At 43.3% G+C, this 18,080-nt stretch overlaps 1 protein-coding gene across 2 annotated transcripts in view; it reads left to right on the plus strand.

The window, feature by feature from the left end:
- The first annotated feature begins 17,462 nt into the window (after window positions 1-17,462).
- UBA5 (ubiquitin like modifier activating enzyme 5) overlaps window positions 17,463-18,080 on the plus strand; it is a 131,483-nt gene continuing 130,865 nt past the window's right edge. The window contains exon 1 of one of the 2 annotated variants that reach the window (XM_069648693.1): window positions 17,463-17,794. In XM_069648693.1, the coding sequence (XP_069504794.1) occupies window positions 17,613-17,794 (182 nt within the window). In that variant the 5' untranslated portion in view covers window positions 17,463-17,612. The remainder of the gene's footprint in view (window positions 17,795-18,080) is intronic. The other variant, XM_069648694.1, reaches the window with a different exon arrangement.

Genomic DNA, 18,080 nt, shown 5'->3' on the forward strand with positions numbered 1-18,080 from the left:
TTGTTGGAAACACACTATATTGATATGACATGGCGCCCCTTCCTGGAGTATTACACTGCGCACTTAGATATACTCATGCAGGCAGCGTTGCAATATGTCAAAGGTGACCCAACAACGTATGATTGATTGCACTATCCATTTAGATACATGGGCCTTGGTCGAACAAAAAGGTGTAACAGTTTTTCCTTTCCTTGAAATGAAAATGGCTTGATCCGAAGGAAATGTTGTGTTGTGAAATTAACAATACTTGAAATAAAGATTTAGTTTTTCCCAGATGTAAGGGGAGGGTTGTTGGGGTGGGAGGACTGGGGAGGGGGAATCTTTTTTGGTTACCGAAAGTAATAATGCCATCAGAGTCGCGTCCTACAAGTGCAAAGTTTCTTGACCAGTTTTATTCCAAGAAATATTATGCATACTTTGTAATGTTCCACATTGTATGTGCCATTTGATGTGGCTGCACTTATGTGTTGGTTGGACTAATGTTGATAACAAAATCAATAAAATACTATTGAAAATAGAAATGCAGCCGTTAGACTATCCGATGCTGGGGCTTTGGCGTTGGGAAGCGCTGCAATGGCTTCATTATATATATACAAGCTCAAATTAAAACAATTTGCAAAGATACTTGTAATTGTGCGCTATTTACCAGCCTGTATGTTGATTAGTAAATGATATACATAGGAAAGGAATGATACCGGATGCAGGAGTCTTACTAAAAGTGAACCACCCACCAAATGGTTCACAATATGTAAAACGAACTTGAAGATAATTAGCAGACTAACACTGCGCACAGACACAAAATATATCTAAGTTGAAAATGTTCGAACAGTGGCGTAAAATCCACACGTCACTTTAAAGGGTCACTCTGTGGTTAGAGAGAGAGTTTACTGACTGCGGGGATTATTGAACCCTTTAAAGTGACGCTGGGATTTTACCCAATTGATTATGCATAATCGCTTAAGGGACATCTTGAGACAAAGACATTTAGAAATACCTCATTCCAGGCTTTAACTACGATTAGTGCCTTCACACGCCTTGAGAACAACCGTTGGGGTCGAAACATGTGTCGGCTATTTTTCACAATATAAAGAAGAGATTTTGCTTGATCTGATGCGTGGATTCGATTATTTGCATCGGTTTATGAACGCCACTGTTCGAACATTTTCAACTTAGATATATTTTGTGTCTGTGCGCAGTGTTAGTCTGCTAATTATCTTCAAGTTCATTATATATATATGTTTATATAGCCATGATTGGGGCATTTATGTGTATAGGGCGCTCTGATTTAGCTTGAGCATTGGTATATCGTGTAGGTATGCTTTGAGTCCCATAGGGAATTGTGTATTCCTCCTAGAATACAGTGTCTGCAAATAAGTATGAAACTTATTCACTATATCACTCAGAACTGAGATGAGTTTCCCTTCATTGTTTACTATGGTTGCTACGTTTGCAGGACCTCGTTCAGAACGCCGCAGTCGGGCTAGGATATGGCCAGGTGTTCTGTCCTCTCCATATTGGCGGGTCTACATCTATCTGGACAAAAAATAATTTCACCTCCTGGTTTGCCAGTGATTTGATTCTGGAATTGGTCCAGTTTTACTTTCATGGATGGGAGCAGGATGTTATTGTCGAACCTGATCTGATTCAATCTCTCAAGTCGTCTGATCTCTACCTCGAGTTCCATCAAACTCATCCTTATAGCCTTCTTGACTCCATTCTCTACAGCACGAAGATAAACCTTGAATGTCTCCCAGTAGTAGACTTCAGGCAGACCAAGCTGATATTAGTTTAAAAAAGGTGTTAATGATCACCTTGATGTCACTTTTAAACGCTACATCCGACAGCGCATGCAATTTAAACAGCAGAGAAGTTGCTCAATCACATTCTCCTCAAGAAGAAATGTCCACAATAAGGGGGCAGAGGGGTGTTCTGATAGATTCCTGGGGCGGAGACTACACTCCCGAGACTTATGTAATAGCCATGTCCCGATTAAGATACATTCAATCCATGACTGCATATCATGGACTGAAGAGTAATATGAATATTGCCCATCACAAGAATTGAGTGTCCTCTACAGCTCTAAAAGCTCAATATCTTCCATGCTCATGTGAATTTCTTGTGCAGGCAATGAAACAGCTCTAAGTGCCCTGCTGGGTCTTCCTAGGGAGGTGCTTAAAATAGTGTGAAATCTCCGGGCCATAGAAACCTGGTAGGAAGATATTTAACACATTTACCAAGCAGAAGATTATGAAATGTAAGGTAATCAATATGTGGGGGGGATTTACTGACAGTGGTCAAGTTAGTGTGGGCAAGTGTGCCTGTAAATATCACATAACAGCCCTACGGAACTTGCTCATGACTATGTACTTTGAACCCTAGGGACTTACAAATTAAGGTGAGGACTCCAAACGAATTAGCAGAAAAGGATGTATAAACTCTGGAGGAGCCCTAGGGTTTAGCAAAGGACTCATTGTCCAGGTCTGAGAGGTGTGTTTATTGCAGTGGGATTATTTTTGCCCGTGCTGTTTTCAGTAGGCTTGCACCCTGTGGGCCTCTTATTGAAACCCCTAACATTCCAGCTTAATAACGCACATACATACGGGAAGGGGGCATTGGAGTATCTCAAAGATGGCTTAGTGAGGGCCACAGTGTGAAGTTAGTTCCACTAAAGAGGCTGCATGTTGTGGATAACCCTGTGCTGTGATATGAAGTAATTATAAGTTTCACCTTGCTCTCTGGGAGTCGAGCCTCTTCCTCACCCAACCCCATTGCCAGACCTCTGCATGCACTGATAATACCAACCCATGCCATCAAACAAACCCAAACATCAAACCTTGAGTAAGGGCCGGATGGCAACTTCAATCTGGTCATCCATTTGCCCACACTTTGAGGGGCAGAGATGTTATATCCTTAAGCATATGCTGCAGGCCGATACCCCATTAGGCAGCCTTGTGATAGAGTCAAAGGTGTGCTGAAAGAGAAGAGTTCCACTGTTATATTGTGTGGGGTCACTGTTTATTTAACTTACATCATTCAATTATACCCTTCCAGCGAGGTGTTGAGGGCGCATTCCTATATTCTATTCCCATATCTTGCTCACTGGAGGAGCTCTGGTATTTTAAAAGGCTGGGAGGGAGTCCAGAAAAGTGTGCTTCCTTTTGAGTCAGTAAACAAGTATGTTTTATTGTTGTGAATGATATAAAGCTTGGACGCATACAATATCGCATATTTCAAGCCTTTGCCCTCAATTTGAGCTTTACAGATAGAGGATGCAAAGTCTGGGTAAAAGGAAATTCTAGATTCTTGATTTTTTTTAGTTCGCCTAATTCGTGAGCTTGCATAGAATCAGATCTCGATGTCTGTAGTTCAACAGTCTGCCAATCACTGGGTGGGGATTTTGACTAAGTGGAGGAATTGAACTGACTACTCTGTGTAACCTCTCCACCAAGAACTGTGTAGATCGGGTCACAGAGCACTTCCCTAATGAATGTCTTCGTAAAGATTTCCATGTTACTCGTGGGAATAGATGGTATGCTGACCACCCGTCCCTTATTCCTTTTCGACCTTGCCTCAAGATCTTCATTCTTGGCTTGGATCCCATTCACTGTTGCAGTGCTCTTTTGACGTGGCTCACCTCTGAACTGCTCTCTTTCAGGTTCCCTGCTCGATGCTCCACCTCAGATATACACCCGCTTTCCTTCTCAATATTTTGTTGAATTTGCTATTAAGCGAGTGAAGCACAATTTCATTTGGGTAAGGATGATGGACAGTTCTCACTGGCCTGAGCCTGATGCATCGAGGATTCCAAGATCAACACTGACCCATTATATTCTTTTGCTGAAGTCATCTTGGAGGCGTGAGCCTTCTGTCTGGGTGCAGCAGGGAGGTCTTTATTTGAAAAGGACCATTTTGATTGTCTCTTGTTGCCCATGGCTATGTGAAAGACTAGGCCCGGTGGCTCCAATGACCTACATGGGGTTAAGCTTTTCTGGTGTGTTACCATTAGGGCAGGAGTGTTTTAAATGGGGCAACGCATGCACAGCAATTCTACCACTTTGCGTATAGAGGTAAGATGTTGGGGCTAACTAGTTGGGAGCAGGGGCTGGGAGCGGGGGCTTGGAGCAGTTCTAGCCATGGTGTGACACCCCACCTGGAGGTTGATTGCACATGGATTCGGTCACTTCTCCCAAGGGGGAAGCCTTTCCCTTTGAGGCTGGGGAGGTGAGACCACTATGCAATACCCTGCCTAGGGGTAAAGGCAAGCGGGACCTAACCGGGAGAGACGCCCCCTTGGGGACAAGGACTCTCATTCAACCAAGGAACTCCCTGAGTTACTCACTCTGGGTCCATCAACAGCCTCAAGGCTTAAGAAGGGTTAAAAGAATCAAACCGCTGTTTGTTATTGTGACCTAAGGTTTATGAATCAACCAAGAGAAATAAATGTTATTGGTACTGTGAAGAAGAAGAATAAAGGAGTAATGCTGATCACTCCACTTTCTAGAATGGACAATACTGTGAAGAGGACGAATGTGCGAATGCTACCAATCACTAAGTGGAAAGAGGACTATAATAGTCTGCTGGTGAGGGCCCAGCCAAGTGACATAAAAACGAAAGGACTCTTCCTACTGGAGAGTCATCTCCGAGAAAGAGAAACCCAGAATCTTCAAACCTGTGTTGCAGTCACAACGGATCGAATCCAGGAAGACCTGTGTCCTGTGAAGGCAACCAGCTGGCATGCAAGGCAAGCACCAGGAGAGCTGGGAGCAGGAGACGGAAAGGGAAGGAAACCCCAACGAAGAGAGCCAGTCGTGAGTGGTGGCGTGACTCTTGAAGGGTGGACTGTGCAGTCTAACTGCGCCTGGACCGCTGTGACTTGGGCACCGCATAGCGGATGCTGAGGAACCGAGGGAGTTGAAGGGAACAGGGAAGCTGTCTGGATCAGAAGAAGAGGAGTCCCAGTAAACTTCAACGAGAAGAATTGAGTAAGAATCATTATTGGCATAATCATACTTGTCCCAGTGATAGCGGGAAGTATAAACCAAGTGATTATATGTGTTGGTTGAAACATAGACTTTGTGATAATAGAGAGTGGCAAGATACTGGGAAGGTGGACAAGAGTGTTGTTGGCTAGCGCATCCAGGAAAGAAATTGGGCATTATATCCACAGGGCACAAAGATTATATTGAATGAAGAGGAAAGGCATTTCGGGAAAGAAAAGCCTAGTATTAAAGTCAGTGTTATAAAGTCAAACTTTATGAACTGAACAAAGTAGTGATGAGAAACCATTTAAAGTTTGACTATTGTAGTGACATTTGCTAAGAGCAGGATGAGTTGGAAAACCCTTTTCCAGAACTTTATGAATTGACCCAAGTAGTGCCCAGAAATTACTTAAAGATTAACTATTGAAGTGACTTTTGCTAAAAGCATAGTACAGGAGAAGGGAGTAATTCGCCTGTACCCTCGTCGTTTTGGAATAGTGGTAGGGACAGAGCATATTAGAGTTGTACAGGGGACAGTGATTATTTTTGGAGACACAACGACAGACAAGTTAGTTTCTGTTAGGTTGGGATAACACCTATTTTAGAGATAGCGAGGAATTATTTTATGTTCCTTTTAATTTAAATAAAAGTCATTAAAATGCCTGAATTAAGCCTGTCCTCTATTTGACTCACCACAGGATCCTCAAAGTAAACCAAACAGATATTCACCCGTGAGTTTAAAACCATATGGAGCGTAACTGTTAGATACCATCCACCTTCCTTCCCTACTGAATCTCACCTGCATGACCATGTGACCCCAGAGGAACCTCCTGATGGATCTCGACTTCAACAAAATGAGTGGAGTGGGGCAGTACTACTGAGGATCGATCATAGCCAGCCCCAACTCGCCAGCCAGTTGTAGGGGAGATTTGTGCCACCAGGCACGGCCCCGTGGTTGCCACAGCAATATGTGGCGCCATGCACAGGGTCTCCTGGGGAAAAGGCCTTCTGTGGTCTGCACTCCTCACTGATGGGGGGGTGCCGATGAAGAAGAGTATGTCCCTTCCAGCTGACCCACCAGACTCACTGGCCTCGCCTCAGGGGATAACCGGGACCTTTGGTGTACTCTGAGGGGTTGCCAATGTGGCGAAAGTGTTCCTGCATGTGTAGCCTCTGGGGCCAACCGGGCCTCCCTGCAGTCCTGTGGTTCCCGCACCAATATCGGCGCCTGCCACCAAATCCCACCTCCCTCCGGCCACAGCATAGGAGCAGAATGAGGTGGGTCAGCGAAGAGTAGTGGAACAGGTCACTGTCCACAGGCTTAGCAGGCTCACCAGCCATTCAAGGGTAATGATTGGGCGTCAAGTGTACATTGCATGATTTCAGGTTTCTGTGTCAATATCCACATCAAGAATTGAATCAGGGGAATCTTCCTGGTCCACCCCAGTAGAACATCCGTTTCTGAGTAATCAAGACTTGGTGGCCTGTGCCAAATCTGCTCCGTCCTTCCACACCCTCCTTGAGATCCAAGAGTTTAGCACCCATCTCGGACACGAGCTCGCAGGCACCCCCTACAGCCCCATATTGTAATGACAAGTTACAGTTAATAAAACGTTTCCTGAGGCTCACAATGGCTTGTTATAGTAATACAAGCTTCAAAACCCGCTACAGTGGCAGCTTTGTATTTTGATGAAAAGTTACAGTTCATGAAAGGTTTCATAAGGCTCACATTAGCCTCGTATTTTAAGGAAAGGTGACAGTCTAGTTTATTAAATGCTTCATAAGGCTCCAAAGTTACAGTTCATGGAACACCTCCTCAGGCTCGCGCTTGAAGCAGTTGACCACCGGTCCGCACTCCATTGTGGTAATAGATAAAAGCACCTTTGATTCTCAGAGAAAGCTTTCTATTAACACCTTCCACAGGTGATACAAGCTTGTAAATACGCGCAGTGGCAGTCTCATATTTTAATGAAAGGTTACAGTTTATGAAATGCTTCATAAGGCTCAAAGGTTGCAGTTTATTAAATGCTTCAAAGGCTCCCATTTGCCTTTCTTTTTCCACTGGGTTGTTGTAACTAGAAAGCCCCAACACTTTTGAAAACGGAATGTATGTGCCATGTACGTTTTCAAAGAAAACTTGCAATGTGCACAATTGTTTTCAGAGAGACTGCTCTCACCAGCGGTAGGCCTCTGCTTTTTCGAGGTGTAGCCATGATTTGTACAGAAAGCCAAACATCCCCCGGTAGCACACTGCTAAAACGGACTGCTTACAAGTATATAGACAATGGGCCTCATTACGACCCTGCCAGTCTGGAAAGAACGGTGGTGGTAAAACCGCCACCACTGTTCTTTCCGGACCGGCTGATTAAGAGTCCTGCAGGCGGGAGGTGTCACTCCCGCCAGGTCTGATTCCGGGAATCACAGAGTCGGAATGGTAATACGAGTCCGGTGGTAACCTGCCGGTTTTTCCAGCTCGGTTACCGCCGGCCCAATATATTGTATTGCAAAGTGAATTCATTTAGTTTAACGACAAACCACCAGTTGATTTCTGATTAACATTCATATTTCAAATAAGCCCGGCTGTACTACACCAAAATGACATAACCCAGGAGAAAGATTTAAGACATCCTGTTCACTCATGCTAAGTGCGAGATGTGTAGTCTCCTCTCCTTCAACAGGAGCTTTCTAGCAGCTACCTCGTTAACAGCCGGAACAATTACTGGGCCACTTAGAGGCTGTGCCGTGGCCTGGCCAGTCTTAGACAAGATTGCACCCCAGGCGAGAAGCCTCACAGGCGCCCCCCCTGACCCCAATACCAAAAATGACAAGAATTGCGTGTTACAAATTTTGTAAACAGGGCATTCAATAAAGAACTAGATGGAAATGCAATACAAAATGCATACATTAGAAACTAGGTGGCAGTCTTAGATTATTACCTGTATTATGTGTTAAAAAAGCATCTTTGTAACTGACATGCTCTGTTGCCTCAAGTATCAAAGAATGAGGTCACTCGCTGTAAGATAATTTTCTGTGATATCAATAGAAATCCAAAATCAGGAACCCTGGATGACCTTTGCCACACACCACCTCACAATACCTACAACGATCCCTGTGTACTTCAACCATACTTTAGTAGTGACAGCTTGCTTTCCTAAAACCAAACAACGTTTAAAAGCCACATTTAATTCCATCCCATGTCCTACAAACTATCTGAAATCGAAATAACTCCACTTTTATTTGTGGCTCAGAGGGGTCATCGTACAGGCTAAGAAAAAGGCCTCTGGCAGTCTCAGAAGGGGGCTACTTGCAGTTTAATATAGGCCGGGCTGGCTGGGAACCAAAAGTGGCCCTGGAAAAAAAAATTCAAAATGGCTCCGGATTGCACCGATCAGGGGACCGTATCAAGCGAGCCTCAAGCACTGTAACGCGCGTTTGGGGAATCTCTCAAGAAAAATGTTTACATATGGACTAAGAGGGTGCATTATAAAGCACTTTATCCTATACCTGGTGGTGTCATACCTGCCCACTCTCCACAGCAGAAGATGAATGTCTGGAATTCTTCTTCCTAACAAAACAAGACCCACCTCTGCTGTGCACCTACCCCCGGCGTAAATGCATACCTGCTGCTGTCCTGCCTTCCACAACACACAACCCATGCGTGACATCCACATTTTGGCAGACACAGCACAATGAGATGAATGAATCGGCCCAGTATCACATAAGTCAGTTAGGAGGTGAGTCTGAAATTTGAGCCCAGTTTGTATTTCAGACACTTGAGCACACTTCATCTGAGCACTATCTGACAAATGTGTGTTAATGCAGCTTTGTAGTGACGAAATGAAACGTAGACAAAAAACATTATAAAGCATGTACACTTTTACATTAAGCAAAAGGTGTATGGTTGTGTTACCACACTGGTTGTGCCATGTGCTCCAAACATTTATTATAAAAGCTGGGGTTCTGAGTGTTTTTGGAAATGTTGCTAGTGGCAGTACTCTTAAAACATCCTTCTGTGGCATCCATCCCCACTGTGTCACTGCCCTCACTCGAGCTTACTGTTTCCCTTCAAACTAATGTTATCTTACAGGTACGCGGTTTTAAAAGGAGTCGAGAGTTTTTTTGGAGCTGCAAGTTTTAATGGTACAAAACTATGTGTATACAAAGAAAAGACCGTGCAGGATAATGGAATTCAGCTGCTCATCTCTGTTTAATGCTAAGCCATTAAATGACCAGCTCTCATTCAATGGGGCATGTAAATAGGGAAGGGCTTACACAGAGAACCCCAAACCACTAAGCAAGTTCCTGCTCTCTTTGTTTTTTAACATTTAAACAACAATGCAAATGGGCATGGTTTCTCATCGACCAGGCCCACACAAGTTGCTAGATATCAATACCAATGAAAGATGTCTGTGATACAAGTGGCAGTGATGTAACATAAATTCCCCCCACAGCTTCCTAAATGTTTCCATTTTGGTTTGGCCTACTCATCTTGCCCTATATCCGATGCCGCAGTGCTATTGCCCCACTTCGTGATGTGTAAATGTGGCATTCTGTGTATCAAAGGAATATGTGTTGTGCTGTTACCGTCTGGGTGTCCTGTGCTTCCTCTTGCTATGTACAGTTCTCTCTTTCTCTGCTCCATTCATTTAGCTATTTAATGTGTTGTAGCATGTAATGCACACACTCATGAATTCATTAAGAGAAGGGGCAGAGAGCCCTGCCTGGCTATCCAAACTCAGGAAAGGAGGCTTTGGGTACCCAGCTCCTGCCCACCCAGACTCGGGGAGCTGAGGTAGAGATGTGCTGCGCATGCACAACTCTTCCTCACATGAGGGGTGCGCCTAGGCTACATTTTCAGGGTGGCGGGAGGTAACCCTTCAAATATTGAGAGAGGTGATAACTTCAGAGACTGTGTGGGAGGGGTAAACATTGGCGCATTGGAGCATCTAACTTCTTTGCACATTCTAAAGAGAATATTCGGATGTATACTAATTGACCTTTTCACAATTGATTTCTGGAAAATTTACCTAATTTAAAAGGTCATTTAGGACATATATGCCGGGGGAAACCACCCGCAACCCCCCACCCAATCCAAAAAAAAATAAAAAAAAAACCCACCCAATCCCCTTAAATTATTTATAATCCAAAACCAACCAAATACATATATAAAATAACTAAAATAATATTAAGGTTAATTGTGCAGAAGGTCAATTAGGACCACTATAATTAGGTCAATTAGGACAAAAGGTCAATTGTAAAAGGTCAATTTAGGTAATACCGACTATTCTAGTGCCGCTTGAATGTTACAAGCAGTTAATTCTCCCCTTCACATCTAGAACTACACACTTAAGCACAGCTGTGAGAATGAATGCTCACCTGCCCCTACCCTCCAATCACTCTCCTGACATGCAAGTACTTACACCCCATCACGATTTCAATGTTCTAAAAATGTTTGCGTATGAAGGCATGATGCAGCTGAGCTGCTAACAATAAAACGTTTTACATTAGTAATAACCAGGCCTTTTTTTAACTGCCCACCGTGTCTGTGTCCTGTTCTGTCCATCAATGGCTCTGTTCTTCTTACCAAACATGATGAACGGAAGAGGGGGGATTGCTGCAGTCTAAATGTACAACTAAGATATGGGCGGGGAGGGTGGTCATGGGGTTTCATGTGTTTTCTTAAGATTGTGAGAGATGAAAGGAAACTCGCGAGTGGCCTTTCGAGATATAAGTTCTCTGTTTGGGTATGCCTCGATAAGGGTGAGAAGTGGCTGTCATGAATTACAGTCCTACACGTCTCGCCAGCAAGCCCTCAGACTCGGCAAAAAGACCTGTTTAGTACCTTTGCAAGCTCCGTCACTGAACAGGCGTCAGGGGCAGGCAGTGGATTATCCAGCTGTAGCTAATGAAGGGTTTAGCTAATGCTCCCCTCTTCATCTCGGAATCGGACCCTAGATAAACTGATTTCACATAATGTCTAAGTGTTGGCCACTCTGTCAGGCCTGCACTACAAAATGGACTCACTGCCATCCTACCGTTATTGCAGTCGCTGAGAATCAACCACATGCTGGCCTATGTCTGACTGTATCACCAGTCCAGTGTCATTGAAGGTGATCAGGGATATTTCCATGCCTATGCTCTACTTGATTCACTCGAGGTGGGCAGTTGGGGGGAGGGAGAGGGAGCAGCGTTGAGGGAAGTTGGGGGGAGGGAGAGGGAGCGGCGGGGAGGGAAAAAGGGAGACCTAACCAAAAGCAATATAGGAGCCTACCAGTGGTCAGATTTCTCCTACCAGATATGTGAGTGGCTTGTCTTTCAGAGGCAACACGGATGGCGACTCAGGCAGTAATTTCAATAGTCTTCTACATATGGGTTGCTTCTGAGGTTGGTAACCTAACCCATCCCTAACCTTACCTTACGGCATTAGCAACTCAAGCACAACTTCGCAAGTGCTGTCTGTATCTAGCTAGCCCAATCAATCACCCTAACTCTTAGTGTCTGCGCACAAGTGCTGAGGAGGAGTCACCTGAGGTTGGGTCAGGCCTGAGGACTGATAAGCAAAAAAATTTTGCTGATAAGGCCGGGCATCCGAGGCTTGCTTGCATAAGCCCCAGGAGAAGCTAGCCTGGCTTTGACCACGCCACTGCAGTGACAGAAATGCTGCTCAGACTGAGCAATTACTGGTAAGTCTGATGATTTAAGGTAGCAGCACTTTACTTTATTATCCAACATCAATAATTAAATTATGCATCATGCATTGATGATGATCATGATGGTGTCATTGGCGTTGTACTGCTGGCGCCCCGTAGAGGCTAGCAGTGCAGGTAGTCACCTGAACTGCCTGATGCAAAGACTGGCCCTGCAAAATAAAAGGGCCTATACTAATGAACTTATTGCCAGTCCTTACTTCTAAATACAAATGGTGTGGAACAATGTAGGCCGAAGGAAAGTGTTCAATAAATAATATGTCAGGAATCTAGACCATGTGGGGTTGAACCTGGGGAAGGAGTTGGTGCTGAAGCCATTTTTACATTTATTTTTGATACACTAGTTTGCTTTTTGTATTCCCTTAACACATTTGTGATCTTGAGAAGGAGGGCAAGGTTAGGTTTTCTTAGAATAGGCCTTTTTATTTTGACCAGACTGACTTGGATGTATTTATTATTGTTTAATGGTCGAGATTACTCCCATTTGAGAGTTCGGGCAAGTTAGGAATTCCACTATCCCAGCCAAATTCATGAATGAAGGTTTTCAAACTTCTATCCATTGTGTCTGCGTCTGTCTACTGCTTGATACCATGCCTTCCTCACAGTAATAATTGTATTTTTGCCTTGTTGCAACTAACCAATGATCCACAACCTGTTGGGGAAAAGCCTGGCGTTCCGTCCACGTTACCAAAATTGGACAAGGAGGTTTATAATTTGCCTGTTATTCCAATCTTTTTGTATCCCTTCTGGTGTACTAGAGGTGTGGGGTTCATTGATGGTTTAGAAACCGATATTGACCCCTGTCCTACTGGTGGCCCGGCAGTTGATTTGTCACATTGGTGGCAGACGGTCAGGTATAGTTGGAGCCTTACGCACAGCTTAGTCACCCAATGATAAAAGTACTGCTGCAGGCAACGTTTAGACACTGCTAGGTATTTGTTAATAATCATGGACAGCTGATATAGCGTTCTAATATTTTGAGGACAATTGTGTAATATAATATCACTTGAATTGACACTGGATTGGGGAGGGGAGTACTGTATGTGTCTGCATTATATTGTCCTTCTTGGAGTCCTCACATCCATTTTTGTTGGAATACCAACTATAATACCCATTATCCTGATGCAATATTTGGTCCTCCTTTAACAAGGCACTGCATTTGCATGCCTTGTATTTGGTAGGTTATCAGAGTATTTGCCTGCACTATATTGTGCTTCTTGGAGCCCTACCATCATCCTTTTTTATGTGGATAAATGCAGCAGTTGATTCAGTGCTGTAGTATTCGGTATCCCTGTGTTTTCTAGGGTTAACTTTTAACACAATGCCACTTTACTTGCCTGTGAATTGTATAAGTTCATAGAGTATTTGTCTATACCACATTATCATTCTAGAAATCCTTCCATCCTTTTTTTGGGGGGAATGAAAACTTGAAAATCTTATTATGTGCTGTAATATTTGGCATCCCATTGATTTGAGGGCTGGCATTTAACAAAATATGCTTGAACAGGCCTTGTCGTGGAGAGGTGAGCAGATGATTTGCCTTTACTATATTGTCCCTCATGGAGTTCTTTCATTTGGTTGTTGGGGTGCCAACTTTAAAAGTCGAGGACAAAGGATGCTTTGAAAAGATGGCTGAGAGATCAAAATGAGTGACCATAGTGAAGAACAAAATAAGGTGCTGCCAGCAACATTAAGTAATGGCGGTAGTTAGCTTCAATATAGAATGGAACGCAAGTTCAAACCACGATATGTTATGGCATACCCTTGTCCTCGGATATTCCAACAGTATGTGTTACTGAAATTTAACATTTTTAATGCATTGGTTATTAAAGGTGCAAAGCTTGGTATTAAAAGACAAGATGGAATGTGCCGCCTAAGTGGAGAATATAAATTGGAAACTCTTGTACACTTGATAGTGGAGTGCACGAGTCTAATAATGATAAGGGAAAGTTTATTGAACTCGTATGACAATCAATATGACTGCAATAATGTATCTATGATGTGGGAACATTTTATGAAAGGTGATGATATGAATTTTATATATTTTATGGTGAAATTTCACTGGAAGTGTATCTAAATTTCTGTAATATTTGATATCCCCTTGATGTTGAAGATTTACTTTTAGCAAAATGTTTCATAAAACACAGTTGTATTGGATAGGGGAATGGAGAATGTTTTCCAAGTTCAGTCCTGCCATTTTTTTTTGTGTAAATTGTAAATATAATAGCTTATATGGTGCCGTAATATTTTGTATCCTATTGACTTTGTGGGCTAACGCTTAACAAAACAGCACATTAACTGTCCTTGCATTATGTTGGTGAATACAGGATGTGCCTAACTACACTTGTCATGCAGTACTCTTACTATGTTTCTTGCAGTGGGGGAGGAGGCAACTATAATAGCCAATTTAGTGCTGTAGTATTTAGCATCCCCATGATTTTGAAAGTTACCATTTAACACTACACTGCTTGAACTGGCCTGTTTGGAAGGGGGAGAAGAGCATCTCCCTGTACTATATTCTCCTTCTAGAAATCTTTCCATCAGTTTTGTAGGGATACCAACTATAAAAGCAGATTCAGTGCTGCCTTATTTGATATCTCCTTGATTTTGAGGGTAAGTATTTACCAAAAAGCCACATGAACCGGCCTCGTATTGGGGAGGTGAATAGAGTATGTGTCTGCGGCATAGTATCCTTCTTGGAGAATTGCCTTCTCTTTTGTGGGGATACCAAATAAAATTGCTAAAATACAACTGCAATATTTGTTATCACTTTAGCTTTAGGCAATTTCCAGTGACCACTCTGGGAGGGCGCAGGGCTTAGGCCTCTAAGTCACTGGCCATGGCTACAAGGAGGCTATGGGGCACCAACTTGACCACTAAATGACCACTGACCGGGGCATAGCTAAGCAACTCCAGTCTCAGCTTTGTACAAACTGGCTTGTATTATTTCAGAAGACTTTTATGCAATCATAACCACTGGCATTGCTCCGGGCAGCCTTCCATACCATCATTTTTAAATCCATCTGCGCAATTTCAGAAAGGGCTTGGCTTTATGAAAATTAAGCTTAGTCCTTCAGCCATTATTAGCAGTGTGGGGCGGACTGCTAGGCCATGCCTCTGTTGTGCAGCAAGGCAAGCAACCAGTAGATATACATTTTAGACCTTTTTGGGCCTCATCAATGATCTGCAGTGAGCAAGGGATTCACATTTGGGCATTCCCTCCCCCACGTAAGAAGTAAAATTATAAAGAAAAAGTGGTGGCTGTAGGGCTTTGAATTAGCCACAACAAATGTAATTGCTCTCTGTACGTGACAGAAAATCAGTCATATATTATCGGAAGATGTACATTCAAGGTTTTATTATTCCATTATCTTGCAAGAAAACAGACAGTATTGGATACTAGCTCTGCACGCCCAACCAACCCACGCTCAAATCATCTTAGCTGATGCTTCTCCAGACACTCGACCTCATTCTCCCACCAGGCCATCACGGTCCATAAGTTCCCGCCTCACTAAAACAATTTCCTTGTCTTTTCTGGGGAAGTTTGTCATCTGTTTGCAGCATTCATCAGACATCACATGATGTAGCAGTTCCGGCTTAGACCAGCCAATCCCATCCTCCTCAGGCGAGGAGCATAGCAACCCTTATTGTTCATCATCCATTTACAATCTCAAACAAGTATTGTCAACTGCCAAACACCAAAGGGACAATCCTTAACCAAAGTCTGCTAAGATTTATTTTTGTAAAATAAACACTTGGGCCTGGAATATATGGGTGCAGCAAAGGCATCCAAAGAGAACGTTTTGTGTTTTAACGCTGGAAATCCCTCCCACTGTATTCATTTGCCCACCCTACACCCTATTAAATATCCATGGTGAAAACATATCATTTCACATAGCCTGAAGCAGAGGATGACAACGCTGACAGTAGTCTTCCATACCATAATGCGCAAATTAATCTTGGTCCTGCAATCAATTGGAGCAATCCGTCCAGAACTGCTAGACAGTAGGTGGTACAAAGTGCAATAACATTTGTGCTGTATGCTCCTTATCCAGTCAAGCCCTGAGTCCTGTCGTATACCAAACGTTTTAGTATGGCGCGTAGTTCATATTTCTGTTAGGAGACATCCATGATTCAGAAGTGATGGACTCATGGGCAGGCTAACAAAAAAAATGACCCTCTATTTACTATATAAATAATATTACTGTTATGTTTGGAACAACACAGTTGTCTATTTAACCATGTGTGAATGAGGCATTTTTAGTGCACTCCATACTTCACTAAACCACTTTTCGGTGATCCCACTTTTGACAGCCAATGAAAATATGACCCATTTGACTTGATTTGGCCAAGATCACATAAAAGCCTGAGGCCGGCTGGGCTTTAACATAAAATGTGTTTGCCCTGTTTTCTCTAGTCACACCCCTACAAGTCCTCCCTTGCTGATAGAACATCTTGCCCATAGTTTATTCTGTACGGCGTTCCATAAAGTACAGCTAAACCAGGACTGAGCGACCATCGCCCTGTGAGGCGAAATGTCACTGTTGGGGGCGATTACTCGTGGGTGAGTAAAGGGCAGCAGGTGCTGCCTCTACCTCTATGACCCACCTAACGATACGTGAGGCTCTCTAAAACACCATTTTGTTGTAGTGTTGCACCAAAATCCTTCATGATGGTTCCTGTAATCAGACATCTGTTTCATTTGTATAGCAATGATTAATTTTCATTGTGTAGGAGTTACTTAACCATGGAGTGTAGTTGGGGGGGGGTCATTTTTTGTGTTTCGCCCTGGGCACCAAACGGACTAGAAACTGCCCTGCTCTCATTCTTTCCAAGCAAGTAACACCGGGGCATGATGGGAGGGGGAAACGGGATGTAAAGGGAATATTAGGTAGGTTTGTTCAGGTTTCAGAATCTCCCTTATTTTACCACAAAAAATGCTTTCTGACAATTTTGCATCTCCCTGCCCACTGACAGAAAATGTTCATACCTGCGCACAATCCTCCTTATTTTATTGTAAAATATGCTCACACCTGCGATCCTTCATTTACCAGTTGTTAGTGGGCAGGGAAAGGACGTGAAATTATCATTTTTTTACAATATATTTGACAGCTGTGCAAGTTTGAAAATGTTTTCCAATAAAATAAGGACGATTTTGAAAGTTGTACAATAAATTTTGAAAGCAAGCTGCTTATTGCAGAACTTTAAAAATCGTCCTCATTTCATTGGGGGAAAAAAAGTCAAACTTGCACACAGCTGTCAAATATTTTGTAAAAAAAAATGCTAATTTCGCATCCTACCCTCCACTGACAGATGGTAAATGAAGGATCGCAGCTCGGGTTGCAGCGTTGGGCTGCGAGAACAGCCAAGACCAGGGGGTACCGTAAAGCTATGGGATACCAAATACTACATAACACCGGAAGCGAAGCTGCAGTGCTGGATCAAATTCTCCGTAACCAAAAATATATTCTGGTTTCTTCAGTTATGGTTGAATAAACTGCGCCATTAAAAATGGCTCCTGGCATTTATTTGAAGTGATTCTGTAAAGTTTGTTAACATCTAACTTCTAGAAGTAAACAGTCCACAATGCTACCCTTCACTTTTAGACGCAGTCGGGCGTCGCACAGGGCATAGGCATAGAAGAAAGACTAAACCTGCCCATAGGATTAACGCAGAGAATGTGAATAGTAAAAGGACTACAGACACCGCAAAGGATAGGCATAGAGAAAATATTGAAGGGTTGCAGGCTGATCATGGTCTTAGAAGAAAGACGTCATTTCATCAGCTGGGGTGGAGAACAGAACACACTGTACAGGAGTCGGTCCTCCTCCCTCAGAGCGCAGACGTGTCGCTGAGGCAACAGTGATACCAGCACCGCCATTAACAGGTATGCACCTCCGGAGGAGGAAGAAGAACTAACGGCATCATGGCATCTGCCAGCCTGGTAGAGAAGCTGCAGTCCAAGATCCGCGAACTGGAGGATGAGCTGAGCAGGGTGAGAATCCAACAGCAGGAGGCTCAAACCGTGATATCCAGCGGGGGCCCCATGAACCAGAGAGCCAGAATAGAGACCATGAGTGCCGAGGTGGTGGACTCAAACCCTTACAGGTACAGTGCTATACCATGACATTTGCACAACGCCTTGAGTGCAGTTAATCCTGGTGTAGAGTTTTTAGAAACCAACTCAAAAATATACAGTCCATAATATCAGACTCCACTCACTTACTTCCCAACATTGTGAGACCAAAAAGATGTAGAATTTTTCAAGTTTCAAAAATAATACTTTGCATAACAATTACATCACAGGAAAATACAGAACATACATTGTTGGCACCACTGGGGAATTCTAAAATACACAACCCATCAAACAGCACAACATGGAAAGATGTTCAAA

This window comes from Ambystoma mexicanum, chromosome 2q (genome assembly GCF_040938575.1).
Source record: "Ambystoma mexicanum isolate Mex_15411 chromosome 2q, UKY_AmexF1_1, whole genome shotgun sequence".
Classification (NCBI taxonomy): domain Eukaryota; kingdom Metazoa; phylum Chordata; class Amphibia; order Caudata; family Ambystomatidae; genus Ambystoma; species Ambystoma mexicanum.